Source organism: Papilio machaon, chromosome 5 (assembly GCF_912999745.1).
Source record: "Papilio machaon chromosome 5, ilPapMach1.1, whole genome shotgun sequence".
In the NCBI taxonomy this organism is placed as follows: Eukaryota; Metazoa; Arthropoda; class Insecta; order Lepidoptera; family Papilionidae; genus Papilio; species Papilio machaon.
In genome coordinates this window covers 3,869,167-3,897,157 of record NC_059990.1, presented here as the reverse complement: position 1 = coordinate 3,897,157, position 27,991 = coordinate 3,869,167, and the positions used below count along the sequence as shown (strand labels likewise).

Sequence of the window (27,991 nt, the reverse complement as noted above, 5' to 3'; positions counted from 1 at the left end):
AGGAGTATGCTAAAAATACATAAAAGCGACTGTAATACATAACTCTCTAATCCCGATCTTCGATGTACTACCTAAAGAATACAAGCTTGAAGGTAGTACCTATATTGTATTTCTAATTTTTCGCCATCTGTTTACATGTCACTCTCTAACAAGCCTGGCCGTCTTGGAACTTCGTCGCTGTCAATTAGTTGGATTTCATCCGTATCTTTCGAGTATCGTGCGACGCATTCACCGGTTAAATGAGGTTGACCGTTTCTAGTTCTTCTTGCTACTTCGTTGTTTCCATCATCTTCAACTCTCAACAACTCTATTTCGACACCAGTTTCATCTTTATCGACCGCCGTCCTGCTCGGGAGGCGGTCAAGTTCCTGTCAGGTGGCTTGGAGTTCAGCCAACTCGTTCTCTTCCTCGTGCAGACTTTTCTCAGCAAGTCTGAAACTCTCCAAAAATTCATTCAAGTCGACCAGTCCATCCTTATTGATATCCATCAATCGACAGATATCGACCAATTGCTCTTGAGTCATCGGATTCGGCATATATTTTCCCAACAATTGACATGCTTCAGAAAACTCCTCCAGGGTTATATAGCCTGCAAACATTATTTTATTTTACCAATTGCCTACAGAAATTACAATTTCACCTAATAATATATTAGTGACAGTATACGAAAGTGTGTATAAATTTAGTACCATAAAATAACTACGTATTTACCAGAATTATCTTTGTCGAGAATTTTGAAAATTGCTTCCAAGCTTCTTTTGTTTTTATACAACGTTTCCACGACTGTTTGTGTGTCTGCCTTTCGTCCTCCTCTCTGCAAGCAAACATTGGTAGTGTCAAACTTTTGTATTTAAGATATAACAACATCTACTGATTTGTTTGTTATTAATAATCTCACATTAGCATTCAGATCAAACGTATCCATGTAACGAACAAGTCGTGTGTCGGGGTCGGTGCGCACAAGCTTGTCCTTCAGCATCCGCCACGGCAGACCCAGGTGTGTGGTCTCCTCCATTGCGTAGCACCAGTCACTTACTGATATAAAACCTGTTATACATACATTTGAATCAACTACATATCCAATGGAATAATAAAAGATTTTGTCTCATCTCAAAGAGTTCGCACATTCGTAGCACACTTTTATTGCGATTGTCTAAGCAAATGTTACGAATTCACCAATTTAAACACGTTGAAATATTGCTCATCTCATACTCTATGGAATGCAGTAATTAAACATCACAAGAAGTCATTCGTATATCATTCGGACATGTGCGAAACACAAAGAACCAGTATTTGCAAAGAAACAATAAATAATCAACTTTGAAAAGATGTCAGTGTGCAGATGTGTGTGTAAAAATTACGTACCACTTTGATCTAAATCCATACTTCGGAAGGTCGCTTCAAGCGACCGGCGAGCCATTACAATATGGCTGTGTAGCTCTCGCATGGCAGAGGACTCAACGAGGCCGACACGTTGGCGGAACGTGAGGCGACGCGTGCGAGACACAGCCGCTGTGTACTGAACGAACTGCCGCTCCAGCGAGTTGCCACAAAGCTTCAGGTAAGCACCCTTGTTCGAGCCCAACTCGTAGTAATTTGATGCAGAGAAAATTGTTATCACCTATGAAAAAAACAATGAAACTACATAAGTACATATAGTGACGAACGCTGATGGCAGATTTCACGGTGATGGAAAAGGATTTCACGGAACCGAGTTCCAGAGAAGTTAATTAAACCGGAAATTACATGATATTAGGACTTACGTTCCCATTGTGCAGGATCTCATATCCGCCAGGCTTGCACTCGTGGCTTCTGACGATGAAACTCAATTTGTTCTTTCTTAAGAAAGAGACTGTGACATCAGGGCCAAAGTACGTGCCAGCGCCGCGGAGCGCATTCGCCACGCATCCGCCTGTGCTTTGAGGATCCGACCATAATATATCGAATACCTAAATCAAAGAAGATTCCGATAATAATATCTTTAACATATGGAGAATATTTACAATTTAGAACGAAAAATATCTTAATGGTAATATTTATTTAGTATTTAGAATTCTATAAAATAAACAACCAGTGAATAATCGAGCTGGATGTTTTGCTAGTCTATCTATTTAAGCGTATTACGTAATTCTTTATTTACAACCCGTAACGGTCACATAAAAATATTTCTTATTAATTAAATACTGTATGGGTGCGTTATTAGTTCATATCTAACCCATGGGATAGCTCGGTATGGTGCAAAGTGACGCCATCACCACATACATAAAATATAATTACTTTTCTTCGTACTTCTTCGTTATTATTATGATTGTGAGACTTTTACGATGCTGATACGGGAGAAGATTAACAACGTTTTCGAATCCACACATCACGTCTACACGTCACGATGTGTTAAAGGAAAAGAATGCGTGAAATAATATGTCATAATCTTCCTAATTTTATAAATGCGAAAGTTTAGATGGATGAATGGATGTCTGTTAAGTTTCTTTTTTAATTCCGCGCGGACGTATTCGCGGCGACAGTTAGTAAATAATAATTTAATGTATTTTAAAAGTATATGACACCGTTACAAGTACAGGAACTAGATACAATAACATAGTTACGTACTCATATTTAATTGTATTAATTCACTAGCAACTACACGAGGACGAGCACCGGCGGAGAACGAGCAAACTTCAGAATCTATTAATTTGCCGAGCAAATTCCATTAATCCGACGCCCGGATGACGTCTATACGATGAACTTGTATGAAAATTGAATTAAATGCCGCTGCGATTATCCGCTGCACTCGGTTACGGTTAATAAATTAAAACCAAACGAACATCGGCAGTTTACAAATGGTTTTAATTTAAATCTTATAATTTGTAAGAATATTCATACCGACCAACAAATTTTAGCGAATATTAAATCAATTTTCAGTGTATATTTTTTAATATGGAGTTTAAAAACTTTCGTTTTTATCCGATAAAATTTTTAAGTTATCTAAAGGTGCGTTAGTCATGTTGATTTATTACCAAAGGTTTATTCTTTAAAAAGAATTCAACAATGATAAATTCTGGTCCTAATTTATGGATTATGGTCTGAACCGTTATCACCAGATTACTTCAAATTGTCATACCGATGTTTTTAAAGTAAGTAAATATTAAAAATAATCTTGCATCGTTATTCTTTCACCTAAATCCCAAAAAAACAAGTCATTATTACAGGAATTACGGTGAAGATTTTTTGCAATTTTATTTTAATATTTTAAGGTGCAAACGAGCTAGCGGCCACCTGAATACGTCAAAATGGGGAAGCGACCCCTGTCCATAGACATCCGCAATTGCAGATTCCTTGCCTTTAATCGACAGAGAAGGAGACGCACACCGTAAGAGAATATTTCCTCTTCCTGTGCATCCTCCATCAAATCCACTTCTCCTTCCCATTTTTTCCTTATAAGAAAAGGGTGGGAAGGGAAAGAAGACTAAAATTAGGCCTCCGACACCAAATCTCAATGTCCATAAATCAAAATATATTAAAACGTATTATACTCTAACAAAAACAAAATAAAAATATAATAGCCAACCTGTTTCCACTCCACTTTGTCAACTTGCTCAGCGCCAGGAGCTCCACCTTCTGCTACAGGCGGTCGAAGGAGTGAAACATACTAAAAAAAGCAATAAACTTAATAACAAACGAATTAGGCCGTCAATATATTGTACAAACTTATAAACCTACCTAATCTTTATAAATCAGATCGCTGTTCAGATTTATAAACCCAACGTTAAAGTTAAAAATTTGCACATTATATATTGCACGTTATATAAATGAAGTACGTCATAAAGAGACTACGTCATAGAAATGAAAATACTTATAAATGTAGAAGACGTACTTTATCGCGGTCAAGGCTGCGCACCATATCAAGGTCGGTGGTGTCAGAGATGCCTCCGTGCACTACGAACACGCGGTTGTTAATGATGGTCCCCAAAGGCAGCCAGCGGTACACCCCTTCTATAAGCTTCAACAAACGTTCAGCGTTGTGCTGTGTGCAAAACATATATTATTAACAAACACTATCAAATAAAAAGGGAATATATGTGTTTTATTTAATTCGATACTCACTCGGTATTTTTGATGAACTTCTCTTATAAAGCCGTATCTAAGAAAAAATTAAAAATCACTTAAATATTTTAATCATTAAATGTCATAAATCGAAGCATTAAAGTGAATGAACTTTAAGTACTTGAAAACTTCAACATTATTACCTAGAATTCATAATGAGGTCTTCGTGGTTGCCTCTGTTCAAATAAACTCCTCCAGGAAAAGCTAACATGCAAGCCAGCAAAAGGAGAAGCACTTCCAAGCTCTTCTTGCCTCGATCTACAAAGTCTCCGTTAAATATGTATGGATTTTCTGGCGAAGGCAGCCCGTTCTGAACAAAAAATTTAAATTCATTTAATCGACATAAAATTTAAAAAGAAAGCATGTTACCGTTATCAAATTAAAAATTAAATTTATAATTTCGTTAGGTAACTCTTTTATATGGTGATTTAATTTTCAGATTATCTCAATAATTCTAGAAACATTCCGAATCTTGTCACGAACTGCAGATATATTTAAATTTGGGTCACGAGACGGATTTATGTGCATTACGATAAAATAAACGTCGACTAGTTGGGTAAAACCTTCTTGATATTATCTAAAACGTATATACCCGAATCCTTAAAAACGTGATTTACCTGTTTATACATTCTCAGTACAGACAAGCTTTTCGTCGTTATATGAAACACATTATGTAAAAAATACCGCTTTCTTTTGTGTTCAAAATCTTTAAATAGCTTTAAGTTTACAAAAGGCAGTTATTAACTTTCTTATTTATAAGTTGATATTAGTATTTCACTGTAAGATGAATACCATATGGATTAATTTATGTCTTCCGACTGAACAAACAATCGGTGAATCAATACAACTACAGGAAGTCTATAAATTGAATGACGCGTGCGCCGTTCCATCAATGTTGTCGTCTATTTAATTATAGCAATTACTTAAATGATTTATCTCATACAAAACATTATTTGATTGTGCCAACGGTTTTATAAATTCAATTCAAGATGCCGAGCTTCTATTTATGGAAAAGATTCCTAGCAATTCCAATGTCTTTCAGAAATTATTTTAGGTTAATTAATTCTAATATTGATAAAGACTGTTTCGCTACAAAAAAAAACATTTATTTCTGAATTATTCAAATGGACTTACGCACGGTAAATAATCCTGCAAGCCATATTAGTAGACTCGTAAATGAGATTAAGACGCATTCATACCTCGTAGGATTAACGAGAGATATCTGATTACTGATCAATGTATATCCAGTTACCTTAATTAGACAGACCTAACACTATACCTATAATCTTCTTATTACGACAGTAAAGATTCCAAAAGCATTTTGGCAGTCAAGGTTAATCATTAATTAAACACACATTTTACTAAATATGATCTATATATTGGTTATAATTTTCTCTTGCATACAATTTTCATAGTTATTTCTGAAGCTGCAATGCACACAATGAAAACACAATGTTTTTTAAAATATCATGTTCAAAGTTTTCTGACTGGCGCAATCTTTTCACTTTATCATTTTGACAATCCCTAGTTGTCCTATCAATTAGTCATTTACCCTAATTAATTCAGATGTTATTTAAAACCAGATTTCAATTTATTAAATTAAATGCAATCATTAATATTAAACTAGTTATTTCTGAATTAGCGACCTACATTTCGCACACAAGTCGTAACGAATGTTTACAGAAAGCACGCACCAAGCGACGTCGTAAACTATTGTCACATATGACGTCATTGCTCCAAATGGAACAGAACGGAACACGTGCGTAGATACCGTAGCTTACCCATTGATTACACCCACCCTCTATCATGCACCTCGATATAACGAAATAACGTCGGTGCGGATAACGTGAATAATTAAAAAGTTCGAATAAATAAATAATAGCGATTTATAAAATGCATTTCTATTGGTTGGCTCCATCAAAAAGAACTATTGCAACAGCAATAGAATACAATAGTATTAACTATTGTTGTAGCAAAATTACTTTATAACTAGATTGAAGGAGGATATATTTTAAACTAGTTCAATTCAATATTCTTAGCAGATTCGAAAGTTGAGCTTAGACTATGCTAAGCATATTTCTAAAGTCTTGAAAATAGTTTGGTTCAAAAAAACTCGCTCTTTTCATAAAATTATGTACCCCGTACTTACAGTACGTTTCCTTGAGGCGAGGTCGGAAAATTCCACACACTGTACTTGCCTTATGAAAAATGACTAGCAAATCATCAAGCTTTCCGTGCAAATCTCCGCAGATCGTGATCTGACTAGAGATGGAGGTAGTCGCCACGTTGATGTTGGGTAGCCGCTTCAGCATCTGCGTCGCCTCTTTCAATATCTGCGCCACGTGCTTCGGGTGCAGACGATGCTGAAATATTAAGCAGTTTTACGACGCTGTTTGGAACGACAACTAAATTTGTAACGTGTTTTTACATCCTTTTGGACTCATGTTCGCTTTGACTAATGTATACGAACTTTAGAAATTGAAATACGTATCGAATTAAAGCAATATTTCAACAGGCTGTTGTCATGTGTAAGTTTAGTTAAGATTTCATGCTTGCATTTCTTTCCTATTTGATTTTGATGATCATTTTCATAGAATACGAAAAGTATTGCATACATTCCTTCAAAGTCGTATGCAATGTAAGTATATGTAAACACCTTCTTTTTCCTAAACGCCTCAATCAGTAGGTCGATATCCTTCCTTTGTAGCGGGAAGTCGATGTCGGGGCCGCGGGCGGCTTTCGGGGGCGCTGTTTCGTCTACACCCCCGCCTTCGTCAGACTCCTCAGAAAATACTTGCTCCACTAAAATAAAATGTATTTATCAACGTCTTGTACGAGTATATTCAAATGGATTCCAAAGATATTGTAATAGACTACGAATATGTTACATAAATGCGTCATCCTAAACGACTAATGCTCAATTACTAGAAGTATTTCGGATATGTTCGCACTGAATTTTACATGTTTCATATGAAAATAGAAAGTAATAACTTAAATATGTATGTAACAGTATAAATGCCATAACTTGTATGGCTTTACAAAATTATAATTTTAAATGAATTGATTTTGCTTACGGTACATATATTTATTCTTACGGTAAAGAAAAACATCCTGCACATATTCAAAGATATGTATGAAGTCAACCAACCAACACTGGATATATACGAGCTAACGCCGACGACATATGTAAACACAGAATTATATAAAGAGGTCTCAATATTTTTATCCAAGTTAACTATTTATATAGCTTCCATTCCACAGCACATTTTCTCCGTAGTCGATAGAACATCTCAATATGTGTAAGTCAGCGGAGTGTATACTTGAAGCGAAATGGAAAAGTGCCCAGGGCGCCTTTCACACGCGCTATTTTATTCATTCTTATGATTGCATAGCTATGTACTAACATTTTATTGTTTTAAAAAATAAATACATTCAAAGGGAATTTCAAATAAACTGTACATTGATATTTTAACAGCAATAATTGATTAAACTTGTAAAATATCTGATTTAATAAAAGATACTAAGAAACATCCTCCATATTAAATACAAAATAATAATGATTCGAAAATACAAGTTTCACATCTAGGACATGAAGTATTATCTCTGAAAACTAAAATCTCACGGAAAACAGCTTTAGTTATAAGTTCATAAACAAGTGACACAACTCAATAACTTACAAACAGAAGCTGTTCTCGAGGTCCTCTCGGAGGAAGGGCGACCGCTAGTTTCACGCATGTGACTCAGCAGGGCGTTGAAAAAGTTGTATAACTGAAAAACAAACTAATGTAAACATCATATTTCTAAGAATGTAACCCAACTCTATAATAAATATGAAAACGTTACGCTTGAAAATCGTTATGACCGTTTAGGGAACAATAGGTAACAATGATATCTAACATACCGATTTAAGGATAGCCTCCTGATAATCGAGCAAAAAAAAGAAACTCTACCTACCTAATTCTTTAATTAAATCAAATTGAAAGATTTATAAAATTGTATACCACAAGATAACATCACAAGTTCTAAGAGTACAATCTGTTAAGCGATCTTAAAATATTTAAAATCGTTGAGTGAATCGATTAAAGAAGCAAACTGAATATTTAAGAGTACGTAATTTCCTCTCATACACGTAGGTACGTCTACTGCACGAATACTGTCACTATGTTAATAAAATACTACTCATACATGTTGCGAACTAAATAGATTCCGTATATCATTGGAACATCGCTGCATTGTGAAAATACATATTCTTCCTTATCGTGACTGTCCACCGAAACTCCTGTACAAAAATATATTGCTATCTCTTTTAATTCATAGGTAATGGATAAGGATGAGAATAATTTAAATCTAATGAAATTCTACTTCAATTTACTTTGTTACATATTAATTTTAAATTCATATTTATATGACGTTCATGTTGCGTTCTTTCTATGATTAATGAAGCCCCGCAGCGCGTGACACTAACTAGTCAGGCACGCCGCGCCTGCATGCATGTCGATATCATGTTAGCGTGTACACACTGAGTAATCAACCCCCATCGTTCTCATTGCATACCTACTGGGGAACAGTTTCTACACTCCCGAGACATATAGCTACAAAACTTGACGTCGAGTTAAAATTAACACACACTGTCGAAAAACAATGAAAGCATAATTGGGTTTATACGAAAAATATTAATTTTAAATAAATCACTTACTTTTACTTGATCTTGTTCACCGGCGTATTCTATACTTTGGAATATGGTCCAGGTGTACCGCCTGCGCACCTCCATCCGAGCGAGGTACCGTCGATACCACTGCTGGATTAAGATGGCCGCTTTCATCGCTGTCACAAAAAAAACACCTTACGAGTTCAGTCTGTGGTACACAAAGCTGCCAATAAAGGACAGAGAATTATAAACAGAAAAACAAGACCATTTGGATATCTTAAATACAATCTAAATTACACAATACTTTTCAACATTTTTATAACGACAAAACTACAATGGAATTGTTAACAAAACGACACTTTTATAATGTGAATGAAAAATGGAGATCAAGTGAATCAGATGAACAAACATGATAGCTAATATTTATCATACAAAAAAAAAAACTTGAAAGGTGTCAAGGGACACCCGGATGGAACGAAGTTCCTTTCAATTAATTAGTGAAGGAACCAATGTTTATTCTATGAATAAAAAACTTAAGTCTTCACAAGAAGTACATTTTATTTCTATGAATTTTCGTTATATATTGTCAGGTCCTTGCCATGGTGAAGTAGCGCTCATTCGTCTACAGCAAAAAGTGTCGTGACAACTTTTCGTTAGAATTTTTCCGTCGTCGCGTTGTGAAAGGGGGCTACCCCTTTCACAACGCGCGATAAGGAACTCCGTTCCAAAAAAAAAGGCAGTGAGAATGGAAGCTCATAACTTTGCTACATTCTGTTTCTTTATTCTATAAACTATACTAAGAAATAAAATGAAAACCTGAAACAGACTTTCGAAACTTTTAAACTTTGTTCTAGACTTCTTAAAACTTCTTACAAGATAAATAGGATTAAGGAAAAGTTTAGATGTTTTTTGTTAGTAGATTAAATGTTGTTTGTCTCAGTAAAACATAAAAATGTTTATCGTGTTAACCCGAAAAAAGTTTAAAAAGATTTGGTTAACATTTAATATGTAAAATAAGATTGAAATAGTATACACATTGGTGAAATTATATCAGTTTTTTTTTAGCAAAATGAAAAAAGGTTCTGATACAACTTTCATGAAATGAACTACTTCGCGCTAATGAAAGTCGCGTTGATCAAAATTCGACGAACTTGTACACTTTTTCCTGTACTTTTATAAATGTCTAGTCTAAAATAGCTCGACGCCATTTCATTCGAATATTATGCTGTATTATTTCTATTTTGAGATGACATGACGTAATGAAACGACAATCGACACATATTATAATGTAAGATTGATATGTTTGTAAAGTAAGTCATAGAATAGTCAAACAGTTAACTTAAAAATTTGGAAACATTGTTATGACATTCGTATAAAAGGTCAAAATTATTTCTGAGAATATTGCCTGTACCTGCATAACGTTATTCTGTGAACAATTAAAAAAGATATTTTGATTTATGCCACAATACCACCACTACTGCTACCACTACACATATACACCTTCTGATAACGAAGAAGAAAAAATATTCACATAAAACTTTTTGATTGTAGCCAATGTGTTAGCGCTAACCACATATCAAATTAAATGTCACCACTCTACCATTAAAATGACACGCACACAATAAAAATAGCAGAACAAAAACATGTTCGAAAATCAAATAAAAAATATTAAATCATGCAACACTCACTTCTTTCAGCTTTAGTCATGCTGACGTCATCCTTCTTCCAAAACTTTAGGAACGGTGCCAATGCTTTCATTGTGCATTCACCGTTCAACACTTTCTTACCCAACTTCTTGGGAACTTCCTGTTCTATTTCGGAACTTCGGCAGGAAGAGGAGTCGTCTCCCATTGAACGAGTCCGTCTCCCACCGCGAAAGCTGACGCAGCCGCAGCCTTCCGAGAGGGAGAACATTGTAGGACTCTTGTCCTTCACGTACTTCTTATCTTTTCGTTTTCGCGTACATCTCGGTGTCTTCTGTCGTGTTTTGGGAATCGTGGCTATTCTGTCTACAGAAACGGTGCGATATGAGCATGCCACGGATGCGAAAAAGTACCTGAAAAGATGAATACAAAAAAATATTTTGAAATGTGTTTGAAATTTAACAAAACTGAAGTACGAAATAAATTTTATAAATTGTTTTTACTACTATAAATATAAGGTGGGCAATGTAGCAATTTTATTTCAACTACTTGCTATATAATTTAGTAGAAATATCATTAACAATAAAAAGTAATAACACAAAAACAGTACTGGAGAATTATTTTTGGCATTTACTCCACGTTTATGTACAAATTTTACGTGCAATAAAAATTAAATAAATAAAATTTAATAATACGAGGCAATAACACAAAACGCTAACAAGTTTAGTGCTTCTATAAAAAATTTACGCTATCGTATATCTAGATAGTTAACTGCAACGTGTTTCGAATTAGTGGTCATTGTATTTTATATAGAGATTAAAAATAACATCTCTAATCTTTAGACAGAACATCAGTTATTTACAGAAGAGATATATTGACTTCAGTCCGATATTATTATCAGAGAGAAAATTTGTATGGTTTCTTTCAAAAATCAAAATTGTGAGCTATTAAAAGGAGTTTTATATTCGATTCTTGATTGCTTTAAAATTTCTAATATAAATAATAAGCAACCATAAATCTTGGCATAATAGAATTTTGCTCGGATGACCACGGACACAATCTCCTAGTTAAATATCTATGTAAAATAACTAACATCAATAGCTTAACGTATCTATTGAAGCATGAAGATGCTCTAGAATCTATAATAAAAGGCACGTAAGCGCGCATTTATCTATTAATTGGATGTAAAACTCTTAATCGATATATATCTTGCAACGAAGAAAGTATCGCTTAAATAAAATACATATTTAATATAATATTACATGTGCAAAGTAAGAAAAATACAGATATCCTGTGGACTAGGACGATTGTGTTCTTTTTCTCTTCTGGTGCCATCTTCTAATCAAGTTTAGAAACGGCGACTTAAAAACTTCACTCACACAAATAACGCTTACTTTTGTATCTTTCCTTTTAGAAAAAGTCCATCTTTAGAGATAAGCTTCACTAAGAATAAACAACACAATTATCTATACAAAAAATAAATATGCAATATAGAAGAACAGTGTTTTGGTCAAGATTTTTATTTTAAATGATATTTTACTCGGAGCAAAGTATTAAACAATAAAAAAAAAACGTTAAAGACAAAAAAGTATATTAGTATTAATTTATTTTATATCAATGCTATAAAAATATTATGAAAAGGAAAAATTTGACAATTTCATTCTTTGTTTAGATTCAATAGGCTCCATTATTCCCGGGTGATATACTATACTAGATTGTTATAATCCCGCGTGGACGAAGTCGCGGGCAACTTTTAGCAAATATGATACCAACGGAAATTCTAATCGTTCATCAGTTTTCTTGAAACAGAATTAAACACATCCAAGTAATGTCGGTAACGAATGTTATTATGCGTCAGAATAGAACAGACGAGTGGACGAATGCCAGATGAAATGGATTTGAAAACCTCATAATGTATGACCGAAATTCCAACTGAAGCGGTAACAACAAGAGTTTTAATGTGCCAGAAGAACAATTAAAAATGTTAAAACATTGCAGAGTATCAAAATAAAAATAACCATACTGTTTTATGTTGAAACCGAAACTGAAAAACCAAACGTATTATTGTATAGTATATCCTTACAGTAATTTATATACATATCACTTGATCAGACCTTAACAAAATTTTATCGGCAAAGACTCAATTCTAAAGGTTAAAGCAATTGTCCAAAAATCATTCGATTAATAAAACCATAAACCCAAATAAGATAAACTTAGAACGAAAATAATAAACGAGTAAAGATTAAGGGTAAAGGAAAAGAAATCGAAAGGCCATATCAAGGAATTCAGCATTTGTATTTGCCCGGGAAAATAATTACGGTTAAACCCTTCGCCCAGATGGCTACAGAAATAAATATTACCATTATAATTAAAGACAGTGCTACTTTTCGTGTGTTATTCACTGAGCTTGTTCAGTATAGTTGTATACTGGCTTTTCAAAAAAAAGAATCTTTAGCCTAAGAATATTAAAAACGATATAAATCTATTGGAACGATACCTTTGGCAACGTAAATTTTTCTATATTTTACGTAGCGGACCGGACCGGTCATTAGTTATCGAACACCTGTACCACATTTATTTGCCTCAATACTTTAACGGCGCTACCTAATCGAACCGTTAATCTAAATTATTACTAAAGAGTCTCAATTTTACTGGTTTTCGCTATTCAAGAAAAATACACAAAAGGAACACCAGGAAATGAATGGCGAAATAAAAGTGTGGATCAAACAAATGAAATCTTTTGAAAAACTATTTGATTCTATCCGATTCAAATTGCCAAGCTACCAAATGTATTCATTCAACATTTACACAATTCTATTGGTAAATAATAAATCAAAATGAAATAATTACAAATACATGGCTTCGGAGAACAAACAATTTATGAACGTTGATCTTATCGGCATTCGATCAAAAAGTTTTGAACTTTACTTTGTTATTAAGCTTTGTTTTAATGAAATATAACTCGTGGGCGAGGGATTGGATCACTCTGTAAATTTTTAAAATAACCTATGTCACAATACTGCACTCCGTACTGTAGGTATACGGGTATTCAAATTTAAGATTTCATTTATGTACTTAGTATATATAAGTTTTAAATAAAGAATGAGAATATTCGCCATATACAATCTTATTATAATATAATAAATTCAAAGCTTAGATGGTTGGATAAATGGATGGATGTTTGTTAGAAGGTATCTCCGGAACGGCTCAATGGATCTTGATGAGGCACGGATGTAAAACATAGTCTAGGAACATACAGGCCGGAGTCGCGGGCGACAGCTAGTATATAAATAATTATTAGTTATATTAATGGTTATTTTGTCGTCACACATCGAAAATTGTTTGACACTATTATCATCCACTATTAGCGATTTTCTAACTAAATGATAACATTTCAACTAACTTCAGCAGAGTAGAAATTTTCTTATCTCATACTTCCAGCTTGGCCAAATCTCCGCACTATAAGTACCATTAACTGCGTTTACAATGCAAACTTATTACTTATAGTTTGTCTTGTATTTATCATAAGTAGAGATCACGAGTATTAGCAATACGCAAACCTTTTAATACTTTTTCAAACTAGCTACGTAAAATAAATTAGTTCACAATGCAATGTGCGCAAACTTTATGCTATACGAAAATGACCTTTTTAATTGAGATGGACCAGCACTCTAAAATTACTCTTGAACATAACAATTTTATGACGTTTATTTTCCGGCGTCACCAGATGGGGACTTCGTGCTCGGAAGGCGTCACAATTCAGAGTCCCAATGTAATGAAATAATAATGATGAAAAGATCATTTCATACCTATTTCTTTTCATATTTTTTTTGTCAATCTTACTAATATTATAAATACGAATGTTTGGATGTATGCATAGATGGATGGGTGGATGTTTGTTGGAAGGTATCTCCAACGGATCTTGATAAAATTTGGCATAGATGTAGATCATAGTCTGGAAGAACACATAGGCTACTAATTAAGTTTTTTTTTTTAAATTCCGTGGCGGACGGAGACGCGGGCGACAACTAGTTATACATATTTGTTAGATCAATAATTGTCTACTATATCTATAATATACTATCGATCTATAATATACTACTAAAATGTTTAAAACTAAAATATAACAATATTCGTTATTGTAAACTACAAGTTCTGTGTCAAGCATTTATAAGTTTATTTTTCAATGCCTTGTAGAGTAAATAATCTATGAAAAAAACAAAAGTACTAATGTTTTGTACGAGTATGTTGTTTTAGGCAAATTTTTATGAATTGAAAAACGAATTTTTATCCCAGTAATAACACGTTGCATTTAAAAAATCACCAGGATTTTTAAAAGATGTATTAAGACATTTATTTTCATGTGCTTACACTCAATAAGCTGCCAGTGAATGATATTTAATTGTTTCCTGTCGTTTCTCTGAATGTATATAAATAGTTTGCACGTAAAAATTGTGATCCACATGCGAATTAATCATTTCTGTTTTTAAAATAGTATTTTGATAATCTTATTTCGTATTAAGTTGTAGTGTTTAGTGTTAAGTGTTTCGTATTAAGTAATGTTATTAAGAGATGTGTGTCAGGACAGCGTAAAATGGAGGTTCGAGGTATAACTGTGTGCAATATGCTATAACATTTTATCAAAAGCGCTTCATTAGTAAAAAAATAACCAATAAGATAAACACAACATGTAATTTTGCAGCGTGCTCATCCCTTTGGCAAGCTTCTAGAATTTTATTCAAGTGAACTGTATTGGAATGATCGTTTACTCGTCTCATCGAAAACAAAAGACAAAACAAATTTGAATTACCATATTATCCATTCATTCGCCTCTCATCTCGTTCCGCGAGCGCTCAGTCACCCCGATCTGTTCTTTTTTTACTTTCTTAATGATATTTGAATGGAGGAAAGTACGACCATGACATACATTTTATTTTGTACAAAAGTTAATGCTACCTCTTAAGATTTTACATTAGGGGTTTTATATGATTAATCCCACGCGAGAAATACGAAAACATTTTCTCTCTTTATTATTTCGATATTAATTTCAACGAACGAAATGTGCTATAATTTTTTGAACAATAATAAAATGTAGATCGCATTTAAAAACAAAAAAATATCAATTTCATTTTTGTCAATTAAGAAATCAAATAACATTAAGCGAAAAGCTAATATAAAAGGGCACTGTACCTGCTACTTAAGATCAAAGAGATTTTACTTTTTGCCAAAAATATTACTCTATTATCCAATATCAAATATACAATGAATGATGTAAGCACGTTACAAATTCTTCAACATTCTAGCATCTCTATGGGGAATTGCTTTCACGTACGGACGTAAAATGCGGTCTTCTACAAAAAATGTACCTCCATTAAGGTCGTGCAAGTTTATACAAGAAATAAAACCTTAACCGCAGCACACAAAGACAATTTACTTATTTTATTTATTTTTAAGCGTCCTTTGCTGATTGCATCAAATAAAGCCAAACTACTCCAACTCAGAAGTTTTTTTTTTACTTTATCATCTTACTGTGACTTCTCATAACTTGGAAGTGTCGTTTTAAAAACGATAGCCACAGAAAAGTAGAACATCATCAAGCTCACTATACGTTCCCACTGAGGGGCTCGGAGCCTATCCCAAGTTAGGGGTGACTAGGCCATAGTCAACCACGCTGACCCAGTGCGGGTTGATTGACTTCACACATATCATTGAATTTCTTCTCAGATATGATGATGATGATGTTCTCCGTGACGTAATCCGTCAATGGGGAACCTTGCAATCCTGCTATCTCCGAGAATGCGATCGGAGATGACTGGCAAATCCGAACTTAGTTTTGAAGGTCCGGTCGCACAGCGCACAGTACAACCGGCCTGAGGATATGTGCAGGTTGCATCATGATGTTTTCCTTTACCGTAAGAACGTCGGATAAATGTACATATGTAAATAGAAAATCGAAAAACACATTGGTACATGGTGGGATTCGAACCCAGGTCCTGCAGAATGCAAGTCAAGTGCTTAACCCTTGAGCCACCGACGCTCTGAAGAGTAGGTACTTTGCTACAAATACAATCTTTTATTGTTCGAATATTAACAAATATTCAATAAATTCTAACTTATCTTTTCAGTCAATAACAACCATAATTTTTTTACGTTTTTACAATTCTAAACGCGGCTACGTGATTAGATCAACGAATAAATGAGTTAATCTATTTCCATTTCGATCGACCTCTTCAGTAACGTTTGTTCTCTTTATGTTTAACTACATTTATCCTGACACAGCCGATGCGGAACTATTGTTATTGTCTTATTAACTAAATCATATTTTTAATAATCACGTTAGTTTACTTTTCAATTCGGCTTTAAATGAAATCAAATATTATTCCAATTTATATAAATTTCAGTTTTCTGACAATGTTATTTTGTTAACATATCATTTCCGCTTCCCGAGCATCATAATTTGGTATCAACCGACTTTCCATTAAAATTAATAATAATGCAAACAAGAGTAATCTAAAATTACTCTTATGATAAGGAGATTAAAATTCAATTTTGTACAGTTCGTAACCAAATTTCAAAATTTCACGAATGTCAATGTAGGTGGGAAATTAAGATAATATAAACGTAGGTGTCAACGCCTCACCGTAAATTTTATCACGTTGAGGTAACAAAGGTATCCACTGGATTTAGATATTAATTTTAATAACGTTAACTGTGCAAACAAATTTTGAGATATACAACTCTTTTGAAGTTATTACAATAAAGTTGTCAATGTTTTTTAAAACATCTGTATTCAAATTGCAAATCAATGCACAGAATTACTCTCAAATGGAGTTCCTCAAACCAAACCTTTTCAATATCTCAACACTACTCGAAATATAAAAATATAACTATAAACAGGGTCAATAAGGACAAAAACAAAGTAACTAAATTACGAAAATCTTGGACTAAAGTAATTTAGAAGGATGGGGACCACCTCATCTTCACATCATCAGCGAGAAAATTCGCCATTATTGGAGTACAGTCTTCAAAAGCGTGATTTAATTCATTAAAATTTCAATTAAATTGCAATAAGGTGCATAATGTAATAATAAAATTTTTAAATACATGTTGATCTTTAAACAAGTTGCTTGACTTGCGTACAAGCAGAGTTGTTTGTGTGCTTACCTTACCACAGCCCTTAAGTCTTATACCAAAACTTTGTTAATTTATGTCTTCATTTGTTCTTAAAGGGGCAAGTTTCCCAATTTTATCCAATTCAGTACTTATCCTATAAATGAAATATGCAAATACTTCGTTCTATGATACTTTAAATATGTTAAACAAGTCTAAATTAAAAGTTCTCGTAACCTCAAATAGTTCATTTTATATTAATTTAAATTCACTGAAAACAGTAACTCTGGCAAAAGTGTGATTGTTTTTTTTATGAAATCTAACGTCAATCTAACGTAAAGCTTGGCTTTGCATACATCTTTTCAAAGGAAAACAAAGTTTTCTTTACTGACTTTAGGGAATTACTGAGTTTTTGAGAACGAAGGACTAATAGAGGAGATTTGATTGAATACAAGTTTACAGTATAATTTAGTGATTGGCCGCGCCCACGTTCATGTTACCACTTTCAGTAATCGAAGTGCGTAAAGTTTTATTAGAGGTATATACCTCCTCCCCTTAGCTCAATAGATATCTCAAAATTCAACGTATACATTAAATCATGGTTTTATTTGTAAATAAATAAAATAAAAGACCAACTAGAAATTTATAAAATTATTAAATCCTATTACTATAATAGTAAGTAAATTACGATTGTTCAATGAATATAAAATAAATCAAGTGATATACGTTTGAATGTAAGCACGCAAACTAAACATAGTATGTCGTATATGCAATGCCCTGTTTACCATGAACCAGTTTAAAACACAAAAGTGATAGCTACACAAACTAACAGTCAATGTCAATTAAAATATCAAAGATATATGAGTAAGACGATTTTTTTTTTTGTTTACGAAAGCGCTTTAACACACGAGCTTTTAGACAAGCCCCAGTTTGTTTAGGTTTTATTTATATTTTTCTACCAATACCTATTCATAAAAGAAACTCGATTTTCAATTACGGTCGTTTTATTAAATTTCTTGAAAGTATTTCAAAGTTTTTTGTTTAACAAAGTCACAGTATGACTGAGTTTCTTGTGAACAAGTAGTAATTACATCTGTCAACAGCAGTCGTCACCTCCGCTGTTTAGATAAAAACAAAACAACGGAAAAACGAACTCCGAATCGTTGGAATACCACATGCGTTGGGATTTCAGAACGAAATGATAAATTGCGGGATTTAGGAAACGGAAACATATTTCTCTAATAACATTTGCATACGCTAAAAACAATAAATTCTAATTCATTAAAGATTGATATTTACATGTAAATATTACGTAGCAAACCGAAAAAGACTTAAAATTTGAAGGTCAACTTTAAAGGCGTTTCTAATATGATACGTAAATGTTCATAATTTGAAACATAACAAAGTTGATTTTAAAATAGTATTTCACACGGTATAAAATTTTAATTATGTATTATTTTTTAAATAAACTAATACAAAATGTGTTTTATTTTAATGACATTCTCTATATTAACATTCAGTGAAAATAAAAATGTAGAGAGATGAGGACTTGAGAACTCCCCCGCGGTTATACTCCATTAATCATAGCGGCCGGAGTCGCGAGCGAGCAAACGCCATTGAAAGTGCGAGCTCGTTTATTCGCTTTAATTTTTACAGGAACAAAACATTGTGTACTTGAAAAAAATCTTACTATTCACACGGTAGCTAAAGGTAAAGCGACTCGTTCTAATGTAAATAATGTCAATAAGCAAATGTCCACAATGATATTTCAAATAAGCGTCCCTGACCTTGAAAAATATGTGTCACTTCTTCAAGGCCAATATAATTTAATCAATAAAAATAAATAGTTAAAATTTATAGTTTTATTAAAATTAAGAGAAATATAAAAAAAGTCTAAACCCAAGTTTAGACAGGTGATTTTGTAATTTTCAACAGCTAATAAAATTTAAAAGACAAATTATCATGATTTTTTTTAATACATACTCGTAAAATAATGAAATTGTTTAGTCCGAAGCAATAAACCTGACAAAAATAATAAAAGAATTTAAATGGCAAAAGAATGCCTTGAAACTAGAGAAGCTCCAGCTTTTCTTTGTAGTCTTAATATTTATACATTTAAATTAACTGGTACGATAAATAAACCACTTGTAGTTAGGCTCATCAAAAAACAGAAAAACGTAATAAAAAATAAAAACACCCAGACTATAGCCAAAAGGATACACTGAGAACAACTTTAATTTAACACGTTTCTGCAAATACACATGACTTCTATATATCTGTAAATATACGAGTAAAGGTTCGTCGGTTTCAGGTTTTTTTTAATATTGCCCTACGATATGTTATTGATCTCAATATGAAGACGTCTTAACCTTTACATCATCCACTACCTACCTACCATTGACGTTATTCTCAGACCCTTTTATTCTAAAATATAAAACATATATATAACCCAAGCAATCAACTGGTCAAAGTTCATTCGATTGAAATAGTATAAATCAATTGGGCTCAACAAGTATATAATTAGTTCGGGCCAATTAGTGATTCAATAGTGGATAGATTGCGCAAAACAATCGGATAATTCGTCGACGATCCGTGCAGGCCGGTCCCGAACATTTCCCCAATGATTTGGCAACTTTCCCCCGCCTATATTTAAATCGTAATCTCACTGAGTCAACGCTCTTGTCGCTCTAACACCCGAAATAAACGATCCTGTAAAGACGACAATTCCTCGAGTTTTATATTAAATAAATATTCGTGATATACCTAAGGGGTCACCATTTTATCGTGGAACGCGAAAGGTATTCCTACAATAACATTATTAAAGAATTTTTGATAACTTAAAGAGCCAATTTAAGCAACAAAATTGTTTAATCGAATAATTTTTTAAGTGAACTTATTCAAACTCTTAACCTTTTTTATGATACTAATTAACCTAATTAAGAAAGCTACTAATTGCCATTTCAGCTGTCATTCTAATAACGAATACTGAAGTACCCTTACTTTACTACCTTCATTTGCTAAAATATCAATTGAAATTAGAAAACCGGCTGCAATTAAAATTCACTAATACAAGAAAAAACAAAAGTTTTCCGATGTTGCCAGTTTAGCAATCATAAACAGAAATATTTGTATTCCATCGCAATAGAAGACCGCTAAAGCATTAAGTCTATCACCTCGTTATCTTTATCCAATTAGGATAATTTAATTAGCGAAACGGAACGTGAGAGAGGGTGTATTTTTATACTGAACGTCATATCAAATACTTTTCATGAACCCAATCAATATGGCAATTATTCAAAAGAAATTAATGGAATATTTTCATGAAATTTATATTTATTTCGTTTAACACTAGTTCATATTGCAGGATACCAATAAATTTCATCCCATCCATCACAGCGAAGTAATAAAAAGTATAATACTAAAATGTTTTACCGCCACGCTCTTTATTATAAAACGTGAGAATGCCATTGAATGGCAACTAATCCGATTTTACAGCCGTGTTATCTGAGAAAATATATTTTACCCCACATCTACTTATACCATTTCTTATTTATTTACAGACTGAATCTCGCTATTTCCTATAATATATCGAATATTCTGTTGAAGTTGAATTTATAATTATATTTAGTAATTTAACATTTTTGTGTTGTGAGATTTAAGGACTTTATAACTTTTCTGATTTATTCAAAAGAATCCACGCATTCTAAGTGAAATATTAAACTTCTAAATTACATTAATTTTAAACTAAATAACACTATGGTATTTTAAAATAAATAATATTTAAATACTTACTGTTAATTAAAAATCTCGACTCTCCATCCACTATAATTTTAACAAAATAAACAAAACTAAAAAAGAAAATGAAACACAAAAAAAAACACAAAACAACTCAAACAATAATACGAAGTGATTGAATATCTAAAATAAAAATTTAAAGTTATCGCTCGCAATATTCATGGCTGATATTGTTACGGTGAACACAACCAAACCGCGCGACGGTTGACTGACTACTGAAGACTGAAATACCGAGCTCTACTCTCGCCCACTTTCACAATACTTTCAAAGCAATGCATGCTATGCCGTTCATACATTGAGGCTTCAGTAAGAAAATTCAAGATTCTAACTTCAATGGAAACTAACACTTGATTTATAAGGATTATTACTAACTATAAAAATATAATTTAATAAGCAAAAAGTAAGTCCGTTTTGATATACGGTTAATAGTTATTTTTTTAATTCAATTTAATTTACTTTGAATTTTGAGATAGTTGTCGTACTTTTTTCACATATATTTGGTCCGAATAGGAATACGACTGGAATTTATAAAATACCTAACGGCTACAGTGAATATCTCTTTTTTATACTATTTAGCTTATCTTTATTGGATGCCTTTCACCCTATAATTTAACCCTTGTCACCATCAACCCTAATAAAAATTAAAAGAATTTCACTTTTAATTTTCACTTCAATTTTAACTGTGTTTAAAAATAATTTTACCATATAAAAAAAAAACATAGTTATTAGCGTTGCATGAAGTCTGCTGACTATGGAACTTATTCGAGCCGTAATTTATTTAATAATGAAGCCACACGTTGCCCGATCGCCTCACACCTATAAAGTCATTGAGCAACACCACCAAAGCCCCTTGTTAAAGCTAATCAATAGATGGAGTTACTAATCTTTTAAATCACGGTGGTGTTTTATTTGAAAATGTCACTGATAAGATGTTTAGATTAAAATTTAAATATAGTAGTGAAGTTCTATCAAGAGTTTTATTTTTGTGGTCCCGCTCTCCGAATTAAATATGGTGCCGAAACCCGGGACGATTGAATGAATCAGTGCAATGCTTCAGTTAGTTCCAAGTGAAATGTGATCAGTGAAGTGAACAGTTACTTAGAAAAAGTTTCAGTGAGTGTATGTGACTCTGAAGAACAGTGTGTTTATATCTGGACTCCGGACTATTTCACGTGAGTGGTCATAGACTTAGAATATGTTGCAGTAAGTGTTGGACTTTGGACAATTTCATGTGTTACGTGTAGTTTGTGGATTTTGCCATACATAAAATACTTAGAATAATTTAGAAATTAGTGTATCTTGAAGAAAAAAAAAAAAAAAATTTAAAAATGGCAAAGTCACTTATTAGTAATCAAGAAGAGCTATCAAAATTAATAAAGAAAGCAATCAACAACTATTCTAAGTCTCCGAAGGCGCGAATAACTTCATCATACATTGAAACACGTTTAGAATCTTTAAAAACATATTGGGCAAAATTTCAAGATAATCACGACAATATTACAAGAAGCATAGATAAAAGTGAACAAGCGAAATTGGAGTATTTTACGGAAGACTTATACGATCAAGTGGAAGAATTATATACAGACTATCATTCGAAAATGAAGGAAGATTTAAAGAGTTTCTCTCAGTCATCAACATCAGCCACTAGCACAAATGTCATTGCAAGTTCACCCAGTTGTGATGTGAGGCTACCGCAAATAAATTTGCCGACATTTACATCTGGATACGAGGAGTGGCAGTCTTTTCATGATTTGTTTGTATCATTAATCCACAATAATGAAAAACTAACATCGGTTCAGAAGATGCATTATCTTAAGAGCTGCCTTCGTGGAGAAGCTGAACAAGTGTTAAAAAATCTTACAATCACTGAAGCCAACTACCATGAAGCCTGGCTTCAGTTAACACGAAGATATAATAATAGACGCTTCAGTACTAATGAGGTGCTAAAGACACTGTTTTCACAAAAAACTATCACAGAGTCATCTACGGCTGTCAAACGATTGTTGGATACAACATCAGCTTGTCTGAAGTCGTTAAATAATTTGAGAATAGATATTACATCGTGGGATACTATTATCAACTATGTTGTTGTTACTAAGTTAGATCAGGAAAGCCGTAAGCAGTGGGAACTTCATTTAAGCCAGATTAGTATGGATGAACTACCATCATGGAACCAACTAAAGGACTTTTTGGAGACAAGATATAGAACAATGGAGATGTTAGAAGGAGTAAAACAAACGCCGACGACATGGAAAGCAAAGACATTTCACGCTATAGAAAATAAGAAAACAATAAGTTGCGGGATGTGCCACAGTGAACATTACTTATATCAATGCAAGAAGTTTTCAAACTTAACACCTAAAGAAAGATCGGAGCTTGTCAAAGAAAAAGGTCTTTGTTTTAACTGCCTGGCACCAAATCATTCTGTAAATAAATGTCACCAATCAACCAGCTGTCGTAGATGCGGCCGACGTCATCACTCTTTACTACATCTAGAACGAGAACAAGAGAAGGAGAAAGCGCAGGAAACCACAGAAAATATAAAAACTCAATCCAAGGAGAGCACTACTATCATATCAACGTTTGCGAAACAATCATCACCCTGTGAAGTATTATTAGCAACCGCAATCGTTAGGGCTATGTCAGTTAATGGTGTTAGTCATGTAATCAGAGCGCTTATTGATCAAGGGTCGCAAGCGTCTTTTATCACGGAAGAAACTGTCCAGTTGTTAGGACTCAAACGCCAGCCAATCAATGGTTTGGTGTCTGGAGTGGGAGATGGTCATACTAGAGTAAAATATATGGTATCATTGCATATCACATCACGCCATCCTCCTTACAATTCTATCAATGTTAACGCTTATGTATTAAGTTCCCTAACAACTATGCTTCCTTCAAAGGTTATTCATTCACCTGACTGGCTCGAGCTAGAAATGTTACCTCTAGCTGACCCATCATATTTATCACCGAGTAAGATCGACGTTTTACTCGGAGCTGAAGTCTACTGTGAGATTTTAAAAGGCGACGTAATCAAGAATCCAACAAGAAGATTAATCGCACAGGACACAATTCTTGGTTGGATTGTTTCAGGAAAGATGTCAGAATCAGGCTCACCAGAAAGAGTCATAAGTATGCACACACAAATCCGAGCAGAGGATTTATTAAAAAGGTTTTGGGAGTTGGAGCAAGAAACAGAAACAAATCAGAAGATATTGACAGAAGAGGAGAAGAAATGTGAAGAGATATTTGCTTCGACAACAACCAGAAATGAAGATGGTAGATATGTCGTCAGACTACCCTTCAACTCGGTTGACCCAGAATGTCAATATGGTAACATGCTGAAGATAGCACAAGACAGATTTATGTCTTTAGAGAATAAATTCGCCAGAAATCCAAAATTAAGTGAAGAATATGCTAAAGTTATAGAAGAATATAAGACATTAAATCACATGAAACCTGTTCCTAAAGACGACATCGACAATCCCAAGGCTGTATACCTTCCACATCATGCAGTGGTGAAAGAAGATAGAGACACGACAAAGGTCCGTGTAGTATTTGATGCTTCCTGCAAAGGCGTAAATGATGTGTCGCTCAACGACAACCTTCTTGTTGGGCCTAAGTTACAGCAAGATTTACAACATCTCCTGTTACGATGGCGTATTCACAGAATCGCTATTATAGCTGATCTGATCAAGATGTATCGACAGGTTCGTGTTCATGAAGAAGATGTGAATTATCAACGGATTTTATGGAGACCTAATAGGACAGAATCGATTGAACATTATCAGTTGTTAACATTGACATTTGGGACAGCTTGCGCACCGTATCTAGCAGTAAAGGCATTACATCAACTTGCAGAAGATGAGAAACTGTTATATCCAATTGGAGCAGAAATCACTAAAAACGATCTGTATATGGATGACTTAATGACAGGTTGTGAGACTGAGTCTGAAGCAGTTAGTATTTTTGAAGAGTTGAGCAATCTTATGAAGTTAGGAGGGTTTCAATTTCAAAAGTGGAGCAGTAATTCTAATAGATTGTTGGAACTCATTGGACAAGACGGAATGACAGATAAAGAATCTATACCCATCAAATTGGATGAGACGCTAAAAATATTAGGAATGACTTGGAATAGATGTGAGGACAGGTTTGAATATGTTGTCAGGTTACCTCCATTATCTACTCCGGTTACCAAACGCAAGGTGCTTTCGGACATTGCAATGCTGTTTGATCCGTTAGGGTGGGTGGCTCCTACAATCATCACAGCCAAGGCTTTCATACAGAAATTGTGGCTGGCTGGAATCGAATGGGATCAAGAACTTCCAGAAAACATGTTGAAGGAATGGATCACATATCGTCAAGATCTTTATACACTTGCAGAATTTCGCATTCCTCGGTGGATTGGAAGTAGCATAAACAACAAACGACTGGAACTTCAAGGCTTCTGCGACGCTTCTAATATTGCTTATGCTGCAGTTGTGTATGCGCGAGTAATCGATCATCAAGGAGAGGTAATTGTCAACCTTCTCCGTTCCAGAACAAAAGTTGCGCCTGTTAAGCAGGTATCGATTCCCGTATTACTGGCCAAACTTCTATCTGATGTATCACAGGTGTTACAGCTACCAAAAGAGAATATACACGCGTGGACGGACTCATCGGTTGTCATCGCTTGGTTAAGCAGTCATCCAAGTAAATGGAAGACTTTCGTCGCCAACCGTGTGTCAGAGATACTCACGAAGATGGATAGCAATCAATGGTCACATGTACCATCCGAAGAGAATCCTGCTGATTGTGCATCGAAAGGTATTAAAGCAAAGGAGTTAATAGGTTTAGAACTATGGAAAAAAGGTCCAAAGTGGTTAAGTGACAAAGAAATCAAATACAGTAAAGGAATTTTTAAGAACACAAGTTTAGAAGAAAAAACGAGTAAGAAGATATGTCTATTAGCGAATGTAATGAAAGAAAATGATTCAGAAGGATTGATAGGAAGATTTTCATCTCTAACAAGAATGCTTAGGGTTTTATCATATTGTAGACGTTGGTCACATTATAGAACGTCTCAAGGTAATCAAATGACAAATACGGGTTCCATATCAGTTCAAGAGATGAACGACACATTGTTGACATTGGTGGGTGTAGTACAAGCTATATCTTTTAAAGAAGAGATCGATTCTATCAAATCACGTGGTTGTGTTCTAAAACGGAGTACATTACATACTCTTTGTCCGATATTAGATTCTAAGGGGACGTTAAGAGTCGGTGGAAGATTGGAGAGATCTGAACTTACGTATGAGAGAAAACATCCAATCATACTGCCTGCTAAGAATCATCTTACGTGGTTGGTTATTCAAGATGCTCATTTTAAGACTCTCCACGGCGGACCACAGCTTATGCTAAATTACATTAGGTATACGTACTTCATCATCAATGCTCGAGTTCAAGTCAAAAAGTATTATCGAAACTGTGTCAAGTGTCGAAGATATTCATCCGCTAACAGATCTCAATTGATGGGACAAATTCCAGATGTAAGACTCAAGCCAAGTAAACCATTTAAATCATCGGGCGTTGATTACGCCGGTCCTATAAATGTTCGTTTCTCACCTGGAAGAGGATCTAAAGCGTACAAAGGTTACATATGTTTATTTGTATGTATGGTCACACGCGCAGTGCATCTTGAAGTTGTCTCGGATTTAACTGCTAAAGGGTTTATCGCTGCGTTTAGACGATTCATAGCTAGAAGAGGCAATTGCAAAGATCTATATAGTGATAATGCCACGAACTTTGTAAGATCAAATAAGTTGTTATTCGATATGCTTAAGGCGGCCCAAAGGTCTTGGCCAGAAGAAATTGCCCAATTGTTAACATTAGAATCAACTACTTGGCATTTTAACCCTCCACACGCACCTAATTTTGGTGGATTGTGGGAGGCTGGCGTGCGTAGTGTTAAAAATCATTTACGAAAAACGATTGGTGACAGTGCGCTGACATTTGAGGAGCTAAGTACGGTTTTGACTCAAATCGAAGCATGCTTGAACTCGCGGCCACTTTCAGTGCTTAGTAGTGATCCGAATGATCCACTCTCACTAACACCCGGCCATTTTTTGGTTGGCGAACCCTTGATCAACATTTCTGATCAAGATCAAGATCAAAGTGAGGTCGTAGGAATTGATAGATGGAGAATGGTACAAAAAATGGTCTCCATTTTTTGGAAAAGATGGAGTCGGGAGTACCTTTTAAATATAAGCCAAAGATACAAATGGTATCACAAAGGTAAAGAACCTGAACTTGGCGAAGTAGTGTTAATCAAAGATGACAACGTACCACCAGCCAAGTGGCAGCTAGGCACTATAGTAGAAAAATATATTGGAAAGGATAATATCACCAGAGTAGTTTCGATCAGGACAATCAATGGCACAAAAAAAAGACCAATGAGTAAAGTTTGTGTCCTGACCAAATAGCTTGTGGCATGGTGGGCGGTTTATCTTTAATGCTTATATTTTTGTTCATGTTATGTTAGTGTTATTTTAATTTGATGTTTAGTTATAATAAAATGAAGGACAAAGTGTGTCCTTGGTGGGCGGTTTATGTTAAAGCTAATCAATAGATGGAGTTACTAATCTTTTAAATCACGGTGGTGTTTTATTTGAAAATGTCACTGATAAGATGTTTAGATTAAAATTTAAATATAGTAGTG

The 27,991-nt window shown here is 34.0% G+C and overlaps 2 protein-coding genes across 2 annotated transcripts; one reads left to right on the top strand and one right to left on the bottom strand.

The window, feature by feature from the left end:
* Positions 1 to 10: 10 nt before the first annotated feature.
* LOC106708674 (serine/threonine-protein phosphatase rdgC) lies at positions 11 to 21,326 on the bottom strand. Its single transcript, XM_014500210.2, has 15 exons — positions 21,295 to 21,326; positions 10,438 to 10,805; positions 8,798 to 8,925; positions 7,779 to 7,869; positions 6,758 to 6,903; positions 6,300 to 6,464; positions 4,245 to 4,411; positions 4,102 to 4,138; positions 3,872 to 4,021; positions 3,566 to 3,646; positions 1,764 to 1,949; positions 1,366 to 1,621; positions 899 to 1,047; positions 712 to 814; positions 11 to 589 (listed from the first exon to the last, which is right to left on the bottom strand). Exons 2-15 carry the CDS (start codon positions 10,661 to 10,663, stop codon positions 372 to 374), a joined length of 2,103 nt encoding a protein of 700 aa, XP_014355696.2. The 5' UTR covers positions 10,664 to 10,805; positions 21,295 to 21,326; the 3' UTR covers positions 11 to 371.
* Positions 21,327 to 22,625: 1,299 nt separating this feature from the next.
* LOC123721016 lies at positions 22,626 to 27,755 on the top strand. Its single transcript, XM_045678018.1, has one exon. The coding sequence runs from the start codon at positions 22,626 to 22,628 to the stop codon at positions 27,753 to 27,755; it is 5,130 nt and encodes a 1,709-aa protein (XP_045533974.1).
* The last annotated feature ends 236 nt before the right edge of the window (positions 27,756 to 27,991 follow it).

Coding starts and splice junctions, on each gene's coding strand:
- LOC106708674 (XM_014500210.2), bottom strand. CDS start 10,663: ATGTTCTCCCTCTCGGAAGGCTGCGGCTGCGTCAGCTTTCGCGGTGGG. Junction 1,950..3,565: donor ACAAAGTGGAGTGGAAACAG/GTTGGCTATTAT, acceptor TCTTTGATTTAG/GTATTCGATATATTATGGTC. Junction 1,048..1,365: donor TATGGATTTAGATCAAAGTG/GTACGTAATTTT, acceptor TATGTATAACAG/GTTTTATATCAGTAAGTGAC.
- LOC123721016 (XM_045678018.1), top strand. CDS start 22,626: ATGGCAAAGTCACTTATTAGTAATCAAGAAGAGCTATCAAAATTAATA.